The 22219-nt window shown below is 37.6% G+C and overlaps 4 protein-coding genes and 1 non-coding gene across 6 annotated transcripts; 4 read left to right on the top strand and 1 right to left on the bottom strand.

Moving 5' to 3' along the window:
- Positions 1-1499: 1499 nt before the first annotated feature.
- Positions 1500-3951, bottom strand: LOC133869248 (probable inactive purple acid phosphatase 2). The gene is made up of 2 exons (XM_062306204.1): positions 3138-3951; positions 1500-3007 (listed from the first exon to the last, which is right to left on the bottom strand). Exons 1-2 carry the CDS (start codon positions 3831-3833, stop codon positions 1748-1750), a joined length of 1956 nt encoding a protein of 651 aa, XP_062162188.1. The 5' UTR covers positions 3834-3951; the 3' UTR covers positions 1500-1747.
- A 2087-nt stretch (positions 3952-6038) lies between these two features.
- Positions 6039-7156, top strand: LOC133858745 (CLAVATA3/ESR (CLE)-related protein 10-like). Its single transcript, XM_062294212.1, has one exon. It carries the CDS (start codon positions 6113-6115, stop codon positions 6437-6439), a length of 327 nt encoding a protein of 108 aa, XP_062150196.1. The 5' UTR covers positions 6039-6112; the 3' UTR covers positions 6440-7156.
- Positions 7157-9802: 2646 nt separating this feature from the next.
- LOC133869232 (probable leucine-rich repeat receptor-like protein kinase At1g35710) lies at positions 9803-13686 on the top strand. Of its 2 annotated transcripts, XM_062306197.1 has the most exons (12): positions 9803-10099; positions 10179-10326; positions 10421-10492; positions 10804-10875; positions 11181-11252; positions 11362-11505; positions 11598-11678; positions 11789-11860; positions 12025-12096; positions 13071-13142; positions 13243-13360; positions 13552-13686. In XM_062306197.1, exons 1-11 carry the CDS (start codon positions 10009-10011, stop codon positions 13331-13333), a joined length of 987 nt encoding a protein of 328 aa, XP_062162181.1. In that variant the 5' UTR covers positions 9803-10008; the 3' UTR covers positions 13334-13360; positions 13552-13686. The 2 variants fall into 2 exon arrangements, with proteins under 2 accessions (XP_062162181.1, XP_062162173.1); XM_062306189.1 differs by lacking the exon at positions 13552-13686 and having other exon boundaries at positions 9804-10099; positions 13243-13436.
- Positions 13687-15735: 2049 nt separating this feature from the next.
- Positions 15736-15809, top strand: TRNAT-AGU (transfer RNA threonine (anticodon AGU)). The gene has a single exon. It is a non-coding gene; the product is annotated as a tRNA-Thr (tRNA).
- Positions 15810-16583: 774 nt separating this feature from the next.
- Positions 16584-21877, top strand: LOC133863909 (uncharacterized). The gene is made up of 10 exons (XM_062300092.1): positions 16584-16830; positions 17691-17779; positions 17878-18090; positions 18166-18445; positions 18729-18810; positions 18890-19078; positions 20318-20397; positions 20999-21109; positions 21372-21465; positions 21549-21877. Exons 1-10 carry the CDS (start codon positions 16805-16807, stop codon positions 21738-21740), a joined length of 1356 nt encoding a protein of 451 aa, XP_062156076.1. The 5' UTR covers positions 16584-16804; the 3' UTR covers positions 21741-21877.
- The last annotated feature ends 342 nt before the right edge of the window (positions 21878-22219 follow it).

Genomic DNA, 22219 nt, shown 5'->3' with positions numbered 1-22219 from the left:
GGGAGAAAGGGGGGTTTGAATGACCAAAAATTTCGTAGAAGTGTATGCATCAGTTAGGGCTTGAATGATCTGATGATGCTGAGGCCTATGGAACAGCCTGTTGTTAATAATACCATACTTGAAAATTGTTTCCTAGTAATCCAGAAAAATAAAAAGTAAAATATTTGAAACAAATTCCACAGAAAACAAAAGAGAGCAATATCTTCGTTCAAAGAAAAATGTTACAATGCTCATGCCCAACCCCTTTGCCAGCGCTAACCCCTTTTTTATATTCTTTTGGAAAGTTTTCATTTTATATTCTTTTGGAAATTTTTCGTCGAATTGGGTTGGAAGAAATTCGTTCTATTAATTTAACGTTAGTCCTTAAAATACGTGATTCTCGCATACATTTTCAGTATAAACTTGCATCTGTTCTCAGGTGATTCTCAAACTCAGTATATTAAACTAGACATTTGTCATTCAAGTATTCGATTCTTATATGCATTTTTAATATAAAATGATATCTGTCTTAAAATCACGTGCTCTAACAAAATATGACGGTTTAATATACTGATTTGAAAAACTCAGTCATTTGCTTTTTCATTTACTATTTTGGCATCTAGACTTTTAGTTGCCTACCTGCCTTTTATTGAAAAATTCTGGGCAGAAAATATTGTGAATTATATCTTGACAGATTCTATTTCACCAAGACTAGACTTGGAAATTGAACATATTGGCTTCAGAGAATCGAATGAATGCTGGTTGATTAAGATTTCGACCATTGAATGTTTCACATGCAAGGAAAAGCCTAAAATATCCATACCTAATAAAATGTTTTATATGTAAAAATTAGTCTGTTATGCTGATAAACCCAAATGCTTGCTGCATAAGCATGAAACAATTTATATGGTACAATCAGCCTTGATGATACATAAGCAGTAAAGTCCATAAAAGTTTAGATCCAATCCCATCTCGTTGCCAAAGAGTGACTAAACCAGATCACTAAAAGGGTCTCGATGTTTCCCACAGAGCAAGCATTAAATAACTCTATCCATCGTTCTCTTGTACATGGAATTTACAATAATAAAAACAATTATTTGAACACACTTCAGGATTAATAACTGTGAGTTTTTGGTGACTGGAAGGTACCAGACAGATCCTTATCCATTAAGGATTTATCAGTTTGCTTATGTGGATTATCCTAGAATGTCTTGGATCAGCCCATTGAGATGGAGGTGCAGTATATAGCATTCCTTGTTTCTTAACAATAGTCCGCTTAACATAATTTGTTTCAATAAGATCAATATCAGATGAGTCCCCACAGTACCTCAACCTGAGTTGCTCCTTAAAATGTCCAACAAATAGGTCTTTTCTCCATAGAGTTCTGGCAGAATTCAGCAGTAGTAATATGATAGTTGCCCAAAAAGGCACAAAATGGTAATAATATAAGATCATATTCAAGTCATCCGTCACATAGGATACAGCTTCGCAGTTATCTGACAAAATATATAAGCTTCAACTATATGAACCCCTTTGTACAATGTGGCAAATCATATAAATATGTACGGAAAATTGCATATTTACAATGACTTAATAGTTAAACAAGTATTTTTTTTAAGGTCGTACAAAACTATCCCAGCTTCCTAGCTTGGCCATCCAAGCAGTTTTAGTATAGGGAGCTCGATGGCCTAATTGCAAACACATTGAAATACAGAAGAACTATAGATTTTGGGAACTAACCGATACATATTGCAATACAATCTTGAGTTTAGATATCCTCGGCCTTCACGGGAGTCCAGCTATTTCTCAAGGCAGCCTCTTTCCTGGCACGTGAAACGAAACCAAGAACATAGCCTATAAAAGCCCCAAGCACTAACACGCTTGCTCCCTTGACATAAAGTGAGAATGTGGACCGAACCAAAGCACCATCACCAGCAGCAGCCCCACCGCCACTGAGAACTTGTCCAGATGCAAGAATCTCCACCATATCATGCACCCCCCCATCATGGTTCCCTACATAAGAAAGCGTAAGCTTGTCCTTTGTGGCAACCAATCTAGTATACCCAAACTCGCCTCCGCGGTACAAAGAGCGGTTTGGTTGTGGGAAGATTGGATCATTTTGGTGGTCAGCTCTAGGTTCCCAGATGGGTTGCCAGTCTTGTCCTGCCATCCCGATCACAACATGGACAGGAAATGCCTCCCAGTTCTCCTCATTCAGGCCCATGCTTCCACAAGTAGAGTTATTCACTGGACAAAACCTCTCATATCTATGGACATGACCCCACAAAGCAAGGGTCACATTGTTTTTCACAAACAAGGGTTCCAAGTGCTGGAGCATCCTTTCCCTCAATGGGGTATCTCTGTATTCATGGCTTGTAGTGTACATGGGTCGGTGCCCTTGGACTACCACAAAAGGAGTCTTGTTTCGATCAACTGACTCCAAATCATGCTTTAAAAAGTTATATTGGCTGCTCCCCGGAAGGAAATTGGTCTCGGTAGACATGTACACAAAATGTACTGCCCCCATATCAAATGAGTAGTAAAGGTTCTTCGTAGCAGGGGCTCGGGTTCCAGTTGGTTCCGAAGAATTTCCAGGCATGTGGAACTTAAGGCTGTAGGGTACGCCGCACTCACCACCCCCATCTGTTCCATAAATCCTCTGAGACCAGTCAGGCCTCCATGGCTGTGAAGGCCAGTTGTACTCATGATTACCAATGCACACATGGTATGCTACTTTGGACGCAACAGGTTCAATCTGAGTGAAAAATTGATCCCACAACCACGCATATCCTCTTGCATAGCTGATGTCTCCGATATGTGAGACAAATGCGGGCTTGTCACCCAGAGCTTCAATGTCACGGAGGATCCATTTCATGGTCGCTATGCTTTCATCTTGTGTACGGAGAAACGTGGAGTATGGTGTCGCTGTTCCCATATCACCGAACAAGAAAGCTATTGTTTCATCAGAGTCCTCATTCCGCGACACAAAGCTCTGGATTGCACTCCAACCTCCGGTGTCACTTCCAACCTGTCGTAGACCCAACATCATTGTGTGCAAAAGATGTTTCTCGCATGGGTATGTATGTATGCTTTATTAATTAAGATTAATCATAGAGTTTAATTCAGAACTTAAACTTGCAATCAACAAAATTATTTACCTGATAATAATACCTGACTCCTTTCTTCAACTTCCTCATTACTCCATCATGGATCCACCCGGGATCTCTCCACCCAACGCTCTCGTTGGCCGGGGACTCGCACATGTCCTCCCTCTCGTACCTCCCCACACGCGCTTCCGCCACGCCATCAAGCCGATCCTCTCTGTCCCCGTACCTCACGTACTGCTTCTCATCGCCACGCTCCGTCACGAACATGACCCGCATCTCGTCGTCTTTCTCCGTGAACGCCAGGTGGATCTGCTCCGGCCCACGTCCCGACCCGAACCCGAAAACGTCGGATTCGGCGAGCAGGTGGGCCGTTCCGGGCAGGGGGTTGTTATCGTGGTCGTGGCGTTTCGGGTCGACCTCGGACTTGGCCCAGTGGAAGATCCGGAAGGAGTAGTTGGATCGGAGGTTGACTAGAGGGAGGGAACTGGAGCCCGACCCGGAGCGCCACGAGGGGGAAGACGACAGGAAGGTGTAGCCGATGAAGTGGTCGTGAGGCGAGTCCGGGGGCGAGTAGATGCCGAGCCAGTCGAGCTCGGAGGGGGAGGCGATACCGGACCATTGGATGCGGATCGGGTCTCCGGATCTTGCGAGAATGGTGGGGGTTACAGAGAGGGAGACCTGGGCTGGGGTTGATGGGTGAAATAGAGAAAAGATTAGGAAGAGAAGGAAGCGTGTGAGATGATTCATATTCAGATTTCTTTCGGTTGATGAAGAACTGTGGGATTTGGAGGGGGGTACAAGGACATTGGCGAAGCGTAGCTTGGGATTATTATTGGGTTGCTTTCAGTTTGGATGAATTAAATTAGGCATATTCGTGTTCATATTCTAATCTTATAGATATTTTAGATCGACGATTAACGTTCGTTTGGGTTTGAAATTTTAAAAACTGCGATTTAGAATAACGATTTTAAAACGTGCGATTTGAAAAAAGTGATTTTTAAAAATGCAGTTAAGCGTTTGGCGAAATCGCAGTTTAGCCTTTAAATTCACGAATTTACCTTTAAAATTTTACGTTTTCAAAAAAGCATCATCTTATCTGCGATTTGAAAAATAAGATTTTCTGCGTTTTCAAATCGCAATTTTTAAAAACGCAGTTCCCAAACGATCTATATTCTGCAATTTGGTTTAAAATCGCACTTATTGTCTACGAAATCGCAATACCAAACGCACCCTAATAAGAATTGAGCCTAAAGTTTCTGTTTATATCCATGGATGATGGATTGTATCATCATCATCATCCATTCATCCTGTTGATCCGATTTTCTATGGCTGGCATGTGATGCATTGGAGTTGAGCCCAACTAATATTGGGCATTGTGTAACTGCCAAGCTCTTTGTTATGGGCTTTTCATTGTATAGATTACAAACCCATAAGTTTTTGTCCTAAATTACAGGAGATATGGTTAAATTACAAGACTTTTTGTAAAATCTGAGTTAATACATACTTGTAAAAAATTAAAATTAAAATTAAAATAATTCCGCCGAAAGCATTTTTTGGTGTTTGGCGCGTACAGAAAATTACAAATATTTTTTATATTTTCATTCAAACATATTAACCTATAAAAATTAATTTTTATTCAAAATATATAAATATTAATATAAAATAATATAAAAATCATCGATGACGAGATTCCATCACTGACCGACAAGATTCTGACTATTTTTACTTGATTTCGGCTAATACAGCTAGAATTCAAGATAATGGCCGGAATCCGGACAATTTCGTCGGAATCTGGGATGGCCGGAATCCGGCACAAACTGCCGGATTCCGGCCGGTCTGGCCAGATCGCCGGAATCCGGTCAATCTGGCCGGATTCCGGCCAGATTGGTTGCCAGAATCTGGGCCGACCGGACCGGATTCCGGCGAAAGTGGCCGGATTCCGACGACATTAAGCCGATGTTGTCGGAATCCGTTACTGGCAAGATTTCGATGGTGGTCGGCTGCTTGAACGTAAAGGTCGACTACGTCGTTTAAATAAATCGATCGCGTCAGACGTCTTCGGAAAATGATGTATGCTTTTAAAAAGCGTAAATCATTTTCCGAAATTTACTAATCATTTTTGGTCAAACAGAAATTATTTTCTGGTTGACTATTATTTTCGCCCCCTACCAAACACCGAAAAATACCGAAATTATTTTCTAAAAATTATTTTACGCCGAAACAAACGGAGCATAAAAGGAAAAGGAAACCAAAAAGAGGCATGAAAAAGTTTACAAGGAAGCTCTCTCGTCCTAGCTAAGAACGAAAAGATTATGCACAGTTGGGGTGTTCTTTCTTTAGAGAGCTGAAGGGACAAGAAAGAGAGTGTTCAAAAGACTTGGGGTATAAATGAGAGACCAGAAAAGAGAAATGGTTATAAGGTACCAATAAACAAGCTGACTTTTTGTATCCTAAGAACGACTATAGTCCAAAAAAAAACAAAAACAAAAAGGAAGAGAGAGAGTCTGAAGTAGAGAAGACTATGAAATACACACACCCACATATATATAATCTTTCTAACCATATGGTGCAAAATTATCTAATTATCATAATATTTTTCTGTTCCATTTTTTTTTTAAAAAAAAAAGGGCGGCAGGTGGACGGGGGGTTGTTTTTTTTTTTTTTAAATGTCAGTCCATTTTGTAAAGTACCAGCTTCTCTCGTTTTGTAGAGTTCGACTTATTATATACCCAGGATAAAAATAAAAAATGAAAAATAAAAATCTTCTGGTGGATCAGATTATTAATTAATTGCGTACTAGGGGCCATCCAACACATACATATAATATACGTGACTCATTTGATTAGAGATGGTGATTGCCGACTACCCATTGCCTTTGGTGACCCCAATTTTCTCGGCAATTATATTCGTTCATGTGTCTCTTGCTTCGCATTAAAACTCCCCCTACTATCACTATCTTCCATTGCTCTCTCCTCTCGCCCTTTCCACAGTCCGTCTTCCTGATCATCACTCCGTATCTCCCAGCCATGAAGAGCTCTCCTTCTACCTACGGCAGCCGGCTCTTCATATTGACGGTTTTTTTCCTCCTCTTTCTCGCATCAGCCTCTCGCCTCTCCAACCCAACGATGCGGCCGGAAACCTTTTCAAGAAACCCTCGCAGCCACCGCCATCACCATTCTTGTGCTTCTATTTCCCATGAAAAGCCACGTTCTTTGTGCTTTCAAATTCAAAGACTCCACCAATATCGATCCCTCCCACCTCCGTCGCCCTCACAACAACTCCACGAGATTGACCCAAGATACGGTATGGAGAAGAGACTAGTCCCCTCCGGACCTAACCCTCTTCACAACTGATCAAACCCACAAATTTTACCAGTGTCAATACCGTCTTTTCCTTCCTATATATGATCATTTAGCCATTCTTCCCGGCCTATATATATATATATATATATTATATTTAGCGAACTTTCTTCTTAATTTCTTCACCATTTCTTTGCATGATCTTGGTATCTTTTATGATGTGTGTTGCCCTTTCTCTTCTTTTTCCTGAATACCTGCGATGGTTCAGAAGGAACTTGATGTCTAGCTACGATTGCGACTGAGAAAAAGAGCCTTTGGTAGAGATGGGTCATCATATACCCCGGCCAAGTACTGTTTCTTAATTGGTTTCACTTTGTTTTTCTACTGATTGCAACTTGTAAGCGATATATATATATTGTTGCTATTTCCATTGTTGTTTTTGGGCTAGCTCTAAGTCTTCCTGAAGGGAGGAAAAAGCAGAAAACAAGCTTGGAAATGGTCTACCTCTTTTGGTGCAATTATTTAGGCTGCAGTTTGGGGGAGGTGGAATTTCAAGAGAAACCCATGACTTGCATTAATTTGGAGCTATTTTCTGAGGGCACAATGGACTTTTCAAGTACGATATTATCGGTCCCCATTAATTATATACCCATGTATACTCATGTTCAATCTATGAATATGCCAAGGTTGAAATTTTCCTGTTTCTTTCTCTTGTATTTTATCCTTTCTTGCAGACATATATATATATATATATATAGTTTTTTTTCCTTTCTCTTTTTCTTGGATAAGAAATTTAGACAAGGCTTAATTGCTACACGTTCCAAAATGTCAAAGCAATTTCCTCATTTGAATCTCAAGAGTCAAGAGAGGGCAGAGCATGAACCGGTGAGTTTTGAATTGTGAGATGTCGTGAAACCCATGACAAAACCCTCTTGTTTGTCAACGTATGGTTTAATTTGTACAAAACCCCCCCCTGTAAGCCTTTGACGCACGGCATTGAAACGTGCAATCGCTTCTTTATTTTTTTTTGTCTCAAAGCTGCATAATGTTACTGTAGATCTTGTGTTTGAGCAATTTTGGCGTCACCATAACGATATAATGCCAAAAATTTTACGCTTACGACGCAAATTTCCACCAGCATGTGAGGATATATATATATCGAATTCGTTATTGCATGTATAAAGCTGTTTTAGTACTAGTTTTTGGTGATGTTAATTTGGTTTTCAGTCACGGGTCCCCTTGACATGGCCAGTGGCCTTGGCTCTATGGGCTCTCAGCCTCTCAGGCAACAATGGACCATGGGGTGCCGGGTGGAGAACGAGTCCCACCATCCCCTTTCTATTCATTTCCTCTCTGTGTGTATGTGAGAGAGAGAGAGAGAGAGAGAGAGAGAGTTGAAGTAGGATATCGCGTTCAGGGCCAACCAAGTGTTATGCTTTGTTGATCACCAAATTATTATTATTTTTTTATTTACTTGTAGTATTATCAAATATGTCAATCAATTATATTAACTCTGTAGGGAGTAGGTGGCAGATGCACATGCAGATTGGAAAAAACTTAAAAGGATTTAAAGAAGAAATTCCATTATGCCTAGGAAATAACTACATATGTGGAACTGTGGAAGTGGAAGTGGAAGTGCCAATTGACTATTAAGTCTATTATTACTCCTTTCTTTTTTGTTTGGACAAGAATGATATTAAAAAAAAAAAAAAAAAAATTCCTTTTCATGTATTCTACTCACCCTTTGTGCCCGATCTGCCAAAGAAATTATGAATCAATTTTCCACATTCTCTGGTTGTGTTCATCCTCTGTAGCAATTTGGCAGGAAAGCAAACGCCGGTTTCAAAAACTCTCCTTTGAAGACAGTAATGGACGGGGTTTAGTACAACAACTCATGCAGAAACTTAAGGGGGACGAGCTTTAAGAGACTTTGACAGTTACTAGGCTAATATGGTTAAGGCGTAATTCGTTTGTTTTCCAAAGAGAGTTAATTCACACCTCCATCTCAGTTGGCTACTACGGCTAATGAGTTAATTTCCCAATTTAGACAAGATATAGCTGTGGATGAAGTTTCAGGAATTAATCCGAAATATTCGAGATGGATAAAGCCCCATGTTGGATGGTTAAAAACAAACTGGATGCTGCCATTGATGTGAAGCGGAAAAAGATAGGACTTGGGGTGGTGGTCAAGGAATGATAGGGGAGAAATGCAGGCAGCTATGACTCAAGTGATTCCTTACCTCACTGACCCGATGGTGGCTGAATCTATGGCCACTTGGAGACCTGTCTCTTTTTATCGTTAGTGTGGTTTTAACAAGATGTTTTTGGAGGGTGATTCCTTGATGGTAGTGTCTGAATTATGCAAGGAAACTCCCTGTACTATGATCTATGGGGCTCTCATTGAAGATACAAGATCACACCTGGCGTTGCTGGAAGAATTAGAGGTTAGACATATTCGATGTACTGCAAATGTAGCAGTTCATCAACTAGCAAAAATGGCCTTAGTGTACTCTTTGAATTTTGTTTGGAATGAGGCTTGTCCACATTTTATTTTAAATACTGTACTAGATGAGAAACTCTCCGTTTGATGATCAATGAAAAAGGCTACTTATTAAAAAAAAAAAGAAAAGAAAAAAGAAAAAAAGAAAGACCTAGTTATAATGAACCACCCCATTTTTTTCGACCACTCCAATTTTAATTTTAATTTTTTTTTCCTTTTTTTACTTGGAAGATATTTTCATAATTTCAGATAATAAAAAAATGTGTGCATGCATGTCATGCCCTCATTTCTCGGTCGAATTTAATGCCCTCAACTATTAGAAGGGAGACTCTCTGCATATAATATAATAATAGTAGTTAGAAAGGATCTAGTGTCATAATTAATAATAAGAGAGAGCTAAATGTGAATTGATGGGGTGTCGGTTCACGAAGGATAAGTGTAATTTCCAAAAAAAAATATATACATATCCAAAGCATTTACGGAGAAATTCCAAAATCCAAAAATTAGTTAAAAACAGTATTTGTACTAGATTTTTTTTTTAATTTTTTTTTTTTTTAAAAAAAAAAAAAAAAAAAAAAACTTTTTGAACAGCATTTTATAATGAGATAAATTTTTGTAAGGACTTGGCATAAATGAAGTTCTTTGTACCCACAAATGACAACTTGATTGGAACACCAATACACTTTTAAAAGCTGAAAAATCTTTTTTTGAACAGCATTGTAGAATAAATTCATCAGTCCAAATAATCGAAAATAAAATACTGGACAAAAAATAAAAGATACACCCCTAGACACTGGAGAAAAACTTGAACCAACTGGGCTTGCTCTTCAGCAGAGGGGGAAAATACATAAGCCCAATTCCATATTCCATTTCCAAACGGTCCAATTTGGCTGAACAGAACCGTAGGCAAATGGATCCCCTCCAATCAGAATTCCAAGAAAAAAGAAAACCCCACCGACGAGACGGGAACGCTTTTTTTCCAATTCCGCGTTAATTAATGGTAATCAATTACGCTCTCTCGCACTTACTCAACTAGCGAATAATCAAACACTGAAAAGATAGATCTCAACAATCACTGTTCAGATCTATCAACTGTTACTCCGAGAAATCTTGGCATCTCTTGATGGCGCGTTTTCAATTGGTAGCATTTTCTCTGATCCTCATTTCCTCTTCGCTACTCGACCTCGCTCTCGCCAAAACCCTCAAACGAGACGGTAAACTCTCAGATCGCCTCTCTCATTTCCTTTTTTTGTATCAGATTGAGTGTGTGAAATTGTGAAATAATTGGTTCAGTGAAAGCGCTGAACGAGATTAAGGCGTCGCTGGGGTGGAGGGTGGTGTACGCCTGGGTGGGAGACGATCCCTGCGGCGACGGCGATCTGCCGCCGTGGTCCGGGGTCACTTGCTCTACTCAAGGAGATTACAGAGTCGTCACTGAATTGTAAGCTCCACCTCTAAATTTCTATAAACCTGGAAGAAGAAAAAATTAAGGTTGAGATTTGGATATACTAGTTTGTTTCGTGTATTTTTTGCAGGGAAGTTTACGCGGTGTCGATTGTGGGGCCTTTTCCTACTGCTGTCACCAATCTGTTGGATCTCACTAGGCTGTAAGCTTCAATCTTCTTTTCGTAATAATTTTGTTGTGTATATTGTAAAATGTTGCTTCGATGACCTTGGCTTGTTCAATTCTCAAGGGATTTATATTCATTTGGCTTTCAACTGCTCACTTATAAGTTGGCATAAATGATGTTACTGGAGATGAAATTATACAAATTCATTGTTGTTTGATATATGCAACTGCAGATTGTAGCCACAGGTTCATGTTCCTCTTATTAGAAAACATAAAGATGAATTCAGAATTTTTTATTTTTTTGTTTCTTCTAAACTTTACTATATAATGATTGTGTCCACATGACAGGGATCTCCATAATAACAAGTTGACTGGGCCAATTCCTCCTCAGATCGGACGGTTGAGGCGTCTTAAAATACTGTACACTCCTTTACACCCTCTTAGATCACAAGTCTGTTTATTACTGTTTTTGATACTTTTAAGTTACGCACGAAGCGTATTCAATTTCATAGTCAGGCTTGCTGTGTTTTATTGTCCCGTGATAGAGTGGACATATATAACAAAAGATTTACAAGTTTCTTCTTTGCTAGTAACAGTTGTTGGTTTGTGGAGAACATATCCCTCTCCTCTGCCCCCATGTCTTGATTATAAGCTTTACTTGACATTATTTTTAAGGTTGGAAAGCTTTTGTTTATTGCTCTAAGCTGACCTTTTATTTTCCTCAGTAATTTGAGGTGGAATAAACTCCAAGATGCCATTCCTCCTGAAATTGGTGAACTGAAGAGTCTAACTCATCTGTGAGTAACATTAACTTCTATGATCATAAAGTTGAGTTTGTGGAGAGAGAGTCTGTTCATATTATTTATGGTATTTAGAGTTCAGATGTTATTCTTGAAACCTGCACAGATACCTGAGCTTCAATAACTTCAAAGGTGAAATCCCTAAGGAGCTTGCAAACCTTCCAGAGCTTCGCTACCTCTACCTACAGGAAAATCGTTTGATCGGTCGAATTCCTCCAGAATTGGGAACTCTACAAAATCTCCGGCACCTGTAACAATCCATATCCTCTGTAACACATCTTGTTGTTGGCCTTGCATTTTCATTGCACCACTAATGTTTGTTGAAATTTTATGTGTTCATAGGGATGTTGGTAACAATCATTTGGTGGGTACTATAAGGGAACTAATACGCATTGAGGGGTGCTTTCCAGCTCTTCGCAATCTGTAAGTTGATTCACTTGGTGAATTTACAGTTACTTCATTGATATTTTGCTATTGTGTACTTCATTGAAGTGATAAGTTTATGTAATTCTCTGAGTAAATCCGTTGTGTAGTTATCTGAATAATAATTATTTAACGGGAGGAATACCAGCACAGCTTGCAAACTTGTCCAACTTGGAAATCTTGTAAGTATTGTTTGTTCTTCTCCTCCTCCTCCTCCTCCTTCCCCTTCTGCTCCTTATGTTCCCTTTCTCGTTGATATGAACATTGCTTATTCCTGTAAACAATATATCAGAATATTATCTTACTATATTTATGTTCCTTATTGTTGATTGTTTTACATTTACAGGTACCTCTCCTACAATAAAATGTCTGGAGTAATACCATCTGGACTTGCTCATATTCCAAAACTTATTTACTTGTGAGTTTTCTTTCAGATTTTTTATTGGTAATTCCAGTCGTATTTGACTGGTTACTATTGTGGTATACTTTCAAAGAGATGGGAGTGTGAAGGATCTGATGCCCTTTTGGTAGTAGTAAAAACACATTAAACTAGCAGCCTGTATGCTGGTTTCTCCATTTTTATTCTCTCTCTCTCTCTCTGGGAAATGGTTAGGCAGTTTAAAATATTAAAATGGATTATTTAGTCTCTGGCTGACTGAATTAACTTAACCTTGGACCTATTTGTAAGGTTATAACTACTTTTATAAATGAAAAAATAATGAATCTTGCCATCTTAAAATTTAATTTTGCATTTGTTTTCGCTGTTGAGGCTTCATTTAATCATTTGAGTAGGATTGCCTTTGACTTAATGTTCTCATGATTTAGTTAAATCCTCTCTAAGTTTTGTAGCAATCATTTTTTTCATTATTTCTACTTGGTGATGGTGCCCATGGCAGTGTTTTATTAGACACAAGAACAGCTGTCTTAATTAAATTTAATGGAATGTCTGCCACGCACCTTGGTCTGTCCAGAATTATGCAGCCTACTTATCTTCCTAACTTGGTGTCTTGGTAGCTGCCTTTGATTAGAAACGGAAACCTTCAGTATTACAATATGTTAGATGATTCATTAATCACCATATCACCTTGATGCACCATTCTTAAAGCTTGTAGAATATGACTGTGTTGTTGATCTTTTTCCTTTCTTATTAATGTGGAAAATGTAGATGCATTTTGAACAAGTCCCATGGCTTGTTTTAGCTACAGAATAAACTTGCATTTCTGTGCCGGCATACATCTTTTAGTTGGCATTTCGTGGAATGCACTCTCTTTATACCTATTTTAGAAGTTGTTGGATACATGAATCATTGCATTGTATTTTCGCAGTTGATGTATGTTTGCAGAGGAAATCGGATTATTGTGAACTTTGAAAGATCCCTTGATTCAATTTCAGGTACTTGGATCACAACCAGTTTACAGGGAGAATTCCTGAGGCCTTCTATAAACACCCTTTCTTGAAAGAAATGTGAGTTCTCTTGACCGCTCGGATCTTGGAAAGTTACCTAGTTCCTAAGTTTGAACATTGAATTGAGCTAATTTATTATTAATTAAATGTTCTTTAACAGGTATATTGAAGGAAATGCATTCCGGCCGGGTGTAAGCCCAATAGGTTTTCACAAAGTCCTTGAGGTTTCTGACACTGAGTTCCTCGTGTAGTCAAGACATCAACTTATTCTTTACTAGGTTAGATATTTTATTTGTATATTGCTGAAACGGTTCATCTGATTCTCTGAAATGAAATGGGAAAATTTAATGCGTCCATCTATGGTTGTCACTAAAGAACTTGGACTATTAGCATATCGTTGATGATGATTAGTTGCGCTGATAGGGAGTTGCTTATGCTGTAAATGGTTTCTCACTTTCTCTTCAATTAGGAATTGATGGGATATTTTCGAAGCGTTGCATGAGGATGCAGTGATATAGAGATGAAGAGGGAAAATTGTGTCATCGATGTTGTTATAGCTGTTATTAAATAGACCAAGTTTATTAAATATCTTTAAAATTATGCATTCCTGGTTTACTTTTACAGTGGCAAACGAAGTGGATTGAATATACAGTGAATCCAAATGCCAATATCCAGAGCTCCCAGACTAAAGTATAAAGCACCAATAACGGTTACAAATATAGCCTCACCAGGCTCTATATCAGTCAACTACATAAAAGAACATATAAAGGCCTTACTTGAAACACTTATCCTGCATATGCCAAGAACTCATGGCACGATCGAATCATGCTTTCTTATGGGAGGGGCTAAATCAATAATGAGGGTAAGACAGGTATAGGTTAAAACGGTGAAGGTAGGAGTATTTTTGCCTACCGAACCATAGAAGTCGGTTAACTAACTTCATACTGATAGTAAGTATTTTCGACAATGTGGGTTGGTTAAGTTGGTTAATTGACTATGGTTACTGTTTGAAAGTTTGAAATAAACTTTTGACTCTTCCTCCTTGTCAATTCAAACGTCCATAGACTATTTTTCTACTTTCTTTGCACCTCAACGTTTATCTCTATGTCTGCAACATGCTTTCACAAGTTCTAGACATAAGCTTCTTTACCCATAAAAATGGTGACCAGCCTAATTACATATTGTTTCGGTTTGGTTCCGTTAACCGACAAAACTCTACCACCTACTGAACCAAACCAACATCAAAATCGCCGGAAGTCGATGACGGTTCAATGAAGGTCGGTAGGCGGTTGTTAGATATTTTGCCCAGCCCCAAATAAGGGGTTAAGCGTAGGCCCAAATATATATATACTAATGAAAAAAAATAAAAATCAACGAGTAAGGCTCCCGTCATGTGAAAGCTTTGATGATGCGGCTAGAGGTGTTGCAGTTGGGTTTAATTGTGTTGGAAGAGTTTCCATGCAACGATAAGGCTCTTGTCATGTGGAACCGAGCAGAAGGAGAAGAACCTGCTTAATTTCATTCTCCAACAATTAAAGGCATCTCTTGAGCACCCACTTTTTTCTTTTCTTATTTTTCTTCTGTTTTTTTGCCCTTTTTATATATATATAGACACACACACACGAACACAAAGGTAAGCACCAGGTTAGTTGTTATGAAAACCTAGGAAATGATAATAAGTGGCAGAAACTTAAAAATTCTATTTTGACTCTGAATTTCTCACCAAATATAAGTTATACATTGCACACGGGAAACTAGAATTCTAAGGATACTAGATTTAGTAGATTAGTTCAAAACGGATCAAGATTTCCTAAAATTCTTAAGGGGATTTTTTTTAAGTGTTTTGGAAGCTATTCTTTGTTTTTTATTTAAAAAAGTGTTATGATGTGACACAAAAATTAAAACTATTTTTTTTTTGTTAAACACCTTATTGGTACTTGTGATTTGGAAATATTTATTTTTTGCTCCCCGTGCGGCCGTGCTTTCATTTGCATCACAGATGGTACCCGTGGGTTGGAAAAATACAAAATTGGTACCTCCTTTAGTTTTTCCATCCAAAAACTAACAGTTGTACGTATATCAACTTGTGAGAATAGATACATGTTATAATGTAAAAAAAATAAAAAAATAAAAAAACTTAAAAATTAATAAAAAAAAATTGAAAAAAAGAAGAAGAAAAAGAGGAGTAGTTGAGCCACTCCCATGGCCGGTTTGGAGGTGACCGAACCACCCCTCAGTTAGTTTTGGACAGAAAAACTAATGAATGTATTAATTCCATCTTTTTCTAAATCACATGTATCTTATGTAATACAAATGAAAGCACATAGAAAAAAAAAAAAAAAAAAAAATTCATTTGTATTTTGAATTATTTCTTATTGTATTTGTCTTGAGAACAAAGAAATACAAGATAAAAAACAATTACACAAACAAACATCTCATGAGATATTTCAACTAGGTGTTTTTCAAATCTCAGTCAGTTTTCAAATTCAATGGGAGGAATTCTGTCATATCAGTATTTATCATTTTCTTACGTACCATATTTATTATTGGAAAAATCTATTAGGAATTCTCGACAATCACGATCTTCTTAAAACTGATAGTTGCTTAAAATAAAGCGAATAAATCTGACATATTTTTTACAACTCATCAGATTGCTTTCGTAGCTCAGTTGGTTAGAGCACCCGTTTAGTAAGCGGGAGGTCTTGAGTTCGACTCTCAACGAAAGCATGGATCTTTTTAATATTTAATTTCACGCTCCCCAATCCTCATCTCTTTTGCCTTGGCAGCCTAGCTACTAGGCTCCTTGTACCTGTGCTACTTTTCTTTTAAAAAAACGGACGGATTAGATTTCTTATTAATAATTATTATCATCTAAATACTTAACCATGTATATTATATGTAAGAGTACTAAAGATGAAATTATTCTTTCACTGCATGAAAATCATCTCTCACTGCTGGTTCCATTGAAATAGTTTGCTGTATCTTCTTCTTCTTTTTTTTTTTTAAGAATCTGTATCTTTCTATCTTGGTTCCAAAGAAATGTTCAGGTCACTGTCGGAGAAGCAACCTTTTCTAGTATTTGGCCTTTATTAACTCACTACCTGTTTGTTTTTTTCCACTCAACTGATTTCTAAGAAAATTAACTTTTGTGTGGTTTTGTGATACTTGTAGTTGCAGGATTTGATGCAGCGTGGTGTAGTGGTTCACATATTAAAAATCATAAGATTGCGTCCAAGCCGTTTTTATTAAGCTTAAATAGAAAAGAGGGTCGTAGCCACGTGAAAACAAAAGACTAATTATCCTGTCGCAACTCGTTCGATCGAGCCATGGGTTAATAATACTGTAAAACCCTAATTTTAATTGCGAAAAAAAGCTTCTGCATTGAAAGAAGAAGAGGGAAAAACAAAAATGTGCAAAAGGGTAGAAAAGGAGGTTGTATAAGCTCCCACATTGAAAGCTAAGCATCCAGGGAAAGAAAGAATACTTTCCTTCACTCATAAGATGGTTAAGATTCAAAACCAGGCCTAAGATGCAAAGCATAACCCAACCTTAGCTTGCTTGCCCCAACCATCGCCCTATCGCAGCCAAAGACCAATAACCTTGATTTCTAGGCCTCTCTTTTTCCCTACCCTTCTCCTTCAAATACACACCAGACCATGGATTAGCAAATCAATATTTCTCAAGCAGTGAAGTTTCAGAACAGGCCTCGATCGTCTCAAACTATGGACGCCTTGCTCAAGCAAATGAGGTAATTCTGCTTCTTAACAATAATGAATATATATATATATATATATATATATATATATGAGTAGCTGAAAGGGTTTCACAAGTGCAGCACGTTCTTCATGTATAGGTACACCAGCACACACTTAAAAGTTCAGGAAAAAGGGAAGAAAGATGAAAATTCATCATTACATTTACATCATTAAGACATGATTATTTGGGATTGTAATCAGTAATCACCATACCTCGTAGGGGTAATCAAAGACGGTTTTAAAATTTGTGCATACTTAATTTGAGACAAAACCAATTAAGCTGGTTCTGTCTATAGCGGTAATTGGGATTATTTGCAAATTAATATGCAGAGTAGTATCTAAAATTTTCATAAACTGAATTATTCGCAAATATAGCTCTCATACACACACACACACACACGGAAACTTCACTTACACCCCTCTCCGAAAGTATAAGCGTTTTTGTAATCATAATCTCAAAGTTTTAAATGTCAGTATCCCATGTTTCAACTCCTTTTAACTTCACCATTTTTATTTATTTTTTGTTAAAATGCTCCCTTTTTTGAAAATGAAAATTCAAAAAATAAAAATAACAAATGCTTTGGACTCATGGTGTCGATAAGGATGAAAATGCAAATGCATATGCTGATATTAGCAATATTCATATCTGCATAATGCAATAATCACTTTTAGATATCTATATTTGTATCGTGCGATTATTATTTGTATTTGCACGATTTTGTGATGATCAATTCCCAAGGATAGTTGCAAATTACATGCATGGCAAATGAAAGCTACTATATTATATACATCATTAGTTGCACTGATTGAAATTTTTTCATGTTTTATGACTAACCACTGATGTCACTATTAGATATTCCCGCACAAGAAGTGAAAAGACAGACGAGGCTGGCAGCATCACGGATCGAAGAATACCACCTCAAAAGACTCAAAATTTCAAAGGTAAACTTTTTCTTGATGGACAAAGGGAGAAAGGTATGGATGCATGGATGAAATCATGAAGTAACAAATCACAAACCTTAATGGTGTGTGTTTTTCAGAGAAGAAAAACTGGTTACAAAGACAGTTCTCTGGAAAAAAGAGTCAGGATTATGATTCAAGCAATGGAGTTGAGTATGCAGCCACAGTACTAGCAGCTGCTGCATTTGCCATCAACACCCTTGACGAACCAGGCATCCCAGATCAGAAAAAGGACGACAAAGCAATTTTGACACAAGAAGCTGGAACTGGTAGGGTATCCAAGCGATTCTCAGGTAAAGAAAGCAGAGCATGAAAAGTCCTGACTATATACTTTTTGGAACAAAAATTCATGAGATGGTCTGTCCTAGGTGAATCTTCAATGAAAATTCCTGAAAGCCAAGATAGAAAGAAGCCTGTAACTGCTGCTGAAACAACTGGAAAGGCACCTGAAAAGCCCATAGGGCGTCCCCCTTCAATTAAAAAGGCTCCAACTTTTGCTGAGCATCTGAAAAGCCCCAACAGTATAAAACCTGATCTGCCTACCACAACACCAATTGACATTCAAAGTCAGAGCTCAAGGAGATCTGCAACGGAAGAAACAGAGGCAGATGCTTGGCAGAAAGCCGAGTTGGCTAAAATCAAAGACAAGTACTTATTTTCCCTTCCAATGCTCATGCTACAAGTAATTAAGAATATGGAACGGCGCGACTCGTTTACAGTTCCTCTAAATCATAGATGAAATTATATTGTTTATTGTTTGTGCTTGTTTTCATGTTGTCTTTTTGGTTTGGACTATGGTGTTGTGTGCCTACCCCTTTATGGTTGTACCATCTCCTCTAACCCTAGCTTCTCCCATATTTGAATAAAATATATATATATATATATATATATATATATATACTGTTCATTCACGAATAGTTGGAATTTTCAGGTATGAGAAGTTAACTTCCACCTTAAATTCCTGGGAGGAAAAGAAGAGGAAAAAAGCCAGAAGCCAACTCGACAGGATCGAGGTTTTGTTTCGTTCTCTTTTGCTAAGCTAATTCAGAATAATGGAATAGGGTTTGATAACATCTTCTTGGGTGGGTGCAGAGTGAACTGGAGAGAAGAAGGCAAAAAGCCATGGACGATTTCCGCAGGGAGATTGAATACATTGAGGAGATTTCAGTTGGAGCAAGACAGAAGGCAATGGAAAAGCGAAGGGCTGAAGAGTTGAAGGCGAAGGAAAAGGCAAACATACTTAGAACTACGGGGAGAGTTCCTAAGACATGTTTCTGCTGCTGAGAACTGTGATCAGTTTATCTTGTTTTCGATCTCATGAACAAATGGCAATCTTTAAACTTCTTTAAAATGTAAATATTAATTTCACAGTTTCTTAATTTTCTAACTCAAAGCGTCAATTCTAACGCGATGGGAAGGAAACTCTTTGTATGATTTGCCATTATATGCCAAAGAGAAGTCACCAATAAAAGTTCAAGTAATACACTCCATCAAATAATTAATAACATGGATTTTAATTAATTTGTCCACGATTTGTGGACAACATTATGATGTTCATGAGCCGACCGGGTTCCTCTGCAATCGGACAAGCAATTGTGATGTTCAGGCATGCGAATCCTGGGTGCCTCTCACAATCGCGCGCATGCAGTTCGGCAGGCTGCAATCCAACAAGGGATTACAGCCAATATATATTTCCCAATCCATTCATGAGCAATGATAAACATATGATGATGTTGAGAACATCTGATTTTCTTGTTGGTGCTTCGCGTACGTAATTATAGGCATGACTATACTTCAAAGACCGATATATACTAGGTATGCAAAAATAACAAATAAGTCTTTATATATTAACAACTTTTGTTCAAAATTTTGGTGAATTATGTTAGTGTTCCATGTCGGATCCAATTATATAACGACATGTGTCACCTTTATATATATATATATAGGAGTGACATGTGAAAAAAAATTAAAAATTAAAAACTAAAAAATGGGAATGGTATGTGACGCTTATCAATATATAGTAAGTGTTGTATTTATATGATAATCCAATAACAGTTTAATAAATATCATTACTTTTGTTTAGCATCAAATCGATCAAATGTTGCACGTTTGTTCATCTGCTCTTTTGGGAAGTGAGCTAGGCCGCCACATGATCAAAGTTGTTAGCGTGATGATCATGCATTGTTCACAGAACGGTCCTGATTCGTTGAATTGATTATATTCTTCCGCATTGAAAGAAGAAGAAGGAAAAAAAAAAAGTGCAAAAGGGTAGAAAAGGAGGTTATATAAGCTCCCACATTGAAAGCTAAGCATCCAGGGAAAGAAAGAATACTTTTCTTCACTAATAAGATGATCAAGATTCAAAACCAGGCCTCGCTAGCATGGAAAGCATACCCATGTAACCCAACCTTGCTTGCCCACCCAGTCACAGCCAAAGACCAACCCTAATTTATAGACCTTTAATTTCTTTTTCCCCAAGACTTCCCCCTTGAAATACTCGATTACCATTCCATGGATTAGCAAATCATTAATGCTCAAGCACTAAAGTTTCAGAACAGGCCTTGTCTCAAACTACTGGACGCTTTGCTCGAACAAATGAGGTAATTCTGCTTCTTTAACAATGAATATATGTATATATATATATAACTCAAAGGGTTTCAAAAGTTCAGGAAAAAGGGAAGAAAGATGAAAAATCATCATTACATTTACATCATTAAGACATGATTAATTTGGGATTGTAATCAGTAATCACTATACGTCGTTGGGGTAATCAAAGACGGTTTTAAAATTTGTGCATACTTAATTGGAGACCAAACCAAGCTGGTTCCGTCTATAGCGGTAATTAGGATTATTTGCAAATTAATATATAGAGTAGGATCTAAACTTTTCATAAACTGAATTATTCGCAAATATAGCTCACGATATATATGATATATATGTGTGTGTGTGGGAAACTTGACTTACACCCCCCGCCAAAAGTATAAGCGTTTTTGTAATAATAATCTCAAAGTTTAAAAATTTGCAAGGTAAGTATCTCATGTTTGAACTCCTTTTAATTTCACCATTTATTTTGTTAAAATGCACCCCTCCCCCCCCATTTATTTTTTTAAAAAAATGAAAATTCAAAAAATAAAAATAACAAATGCCTTGGACTCATGGTATCAATATGGGTGAAAATGCAAATGCTAATGCTATTATTAGCAATATCCACATCGTCCCGAAATGGAGGAAGAGCTCAATGAGATATAAACCAGAAGAAGAAGAAGAGGCAGATGCTTGGGAGAATGCCGAGTTGGCTAAAATCAAAGATAGGTACTTATTTTCTCTTACAATGCTCATGTTAAAAGTAATTAAGGATATGGAAAGGCGCGACTTGTTTATGATTTTTGAGAAATCATAGATGAAATTATTGTTTACTATTTGTGCTTCTTTTCATACTGTTTTTTTCATTTGGACTTTATTGATTGATAGGTGCCTACCCTTTTATGGTTGTCCGATTCTTGTAATCCTTTTCCCATATTTGATTTTTTTTAAAAAAAAATAATAATAAGATGTACTGTTCATTCACGAATAGTTGGAATTTCAGGTATGAGAAGTTAAATTCCACGTTACTTTCCTGGGAGGAAAAGAAGAGGAAAAAAGCCAGAAGCCAACTGGACAGGATAGAGGTTTTGTTTCACTCTCTTTTGCTAAGCTAATTCAGAATAATGGAATAGTGTCTGATAACATCTTCTTGGGTGGCCGGGTGCAGAGTGAACTGGAGAGAAGAAGGCAAAAAGGCGTGGACGACTTCCGCAGGGAGATTGAATACATTGAGGAGATTTCAGTTGGAGCAAGACAGAAGGCAAAGGAAAAGCTAAGCGCTGTAGAGTTGAAGGCGAAGGAAAAGGCAAACATACTTAGAACTACGGGGAGAGTTCCTAAGACATGTTTCTGCTGCTGACACCTGACTGTAATCAGTTTATCTTGTTTTCTCATGAACAATCTTTAAACTTCTTTAAAATGTAAATATTAATTTCACAGTTTCTTGTCTAACTCAAAGCGCCAATTCTAACGCGATGGGAAGGAAACTCTTTGTATGATTTGCCATTCTATGCAAAAGTTCAAGTAATACACTCCATCAAATAATAACATTGATTTTATTTAATTTATCATGATGTTCATGAGCCGACCGGGTTCCTCTGCAATCGGACAAGCAATTGTGATGTTCAGGCATGTGAATCCTGGGAGCCTCTCACAATCGCAGTTCGGCAGGCTGCAATCCAACAAGGGATTACAGCCAATATATCCCAATCCATTCATGAGCAATGATAAACATATGATGATGTTGAGAACATCTGATTTTCTTGTCGGTGCTTTGCATAATTATAGACATGACTATAATTATCAACTCCTGTCCAAAATCTTGATGTATTATATTAG

This window comes from Alnus glutinosa, chromosome 1, assembly GCF_958979055.1.
Source record: "Alnus glutinosa chromosome 1, dhAlnGlut1.1, whole genome shotgun sequence".
Taxonomy (NCBI): domain Eukaryota; kingdom Viridiplantae; phylum Streptophyta; class Magnoliopsida; order Fagales; family Betulaceae; genus Alnus; species Alnus glutinosa.
The sequence above is the reverse complement of the archived record's forward strand: the minus strand, read 5'-3'. Positions and strand labels throughout refer to the sequence as shown.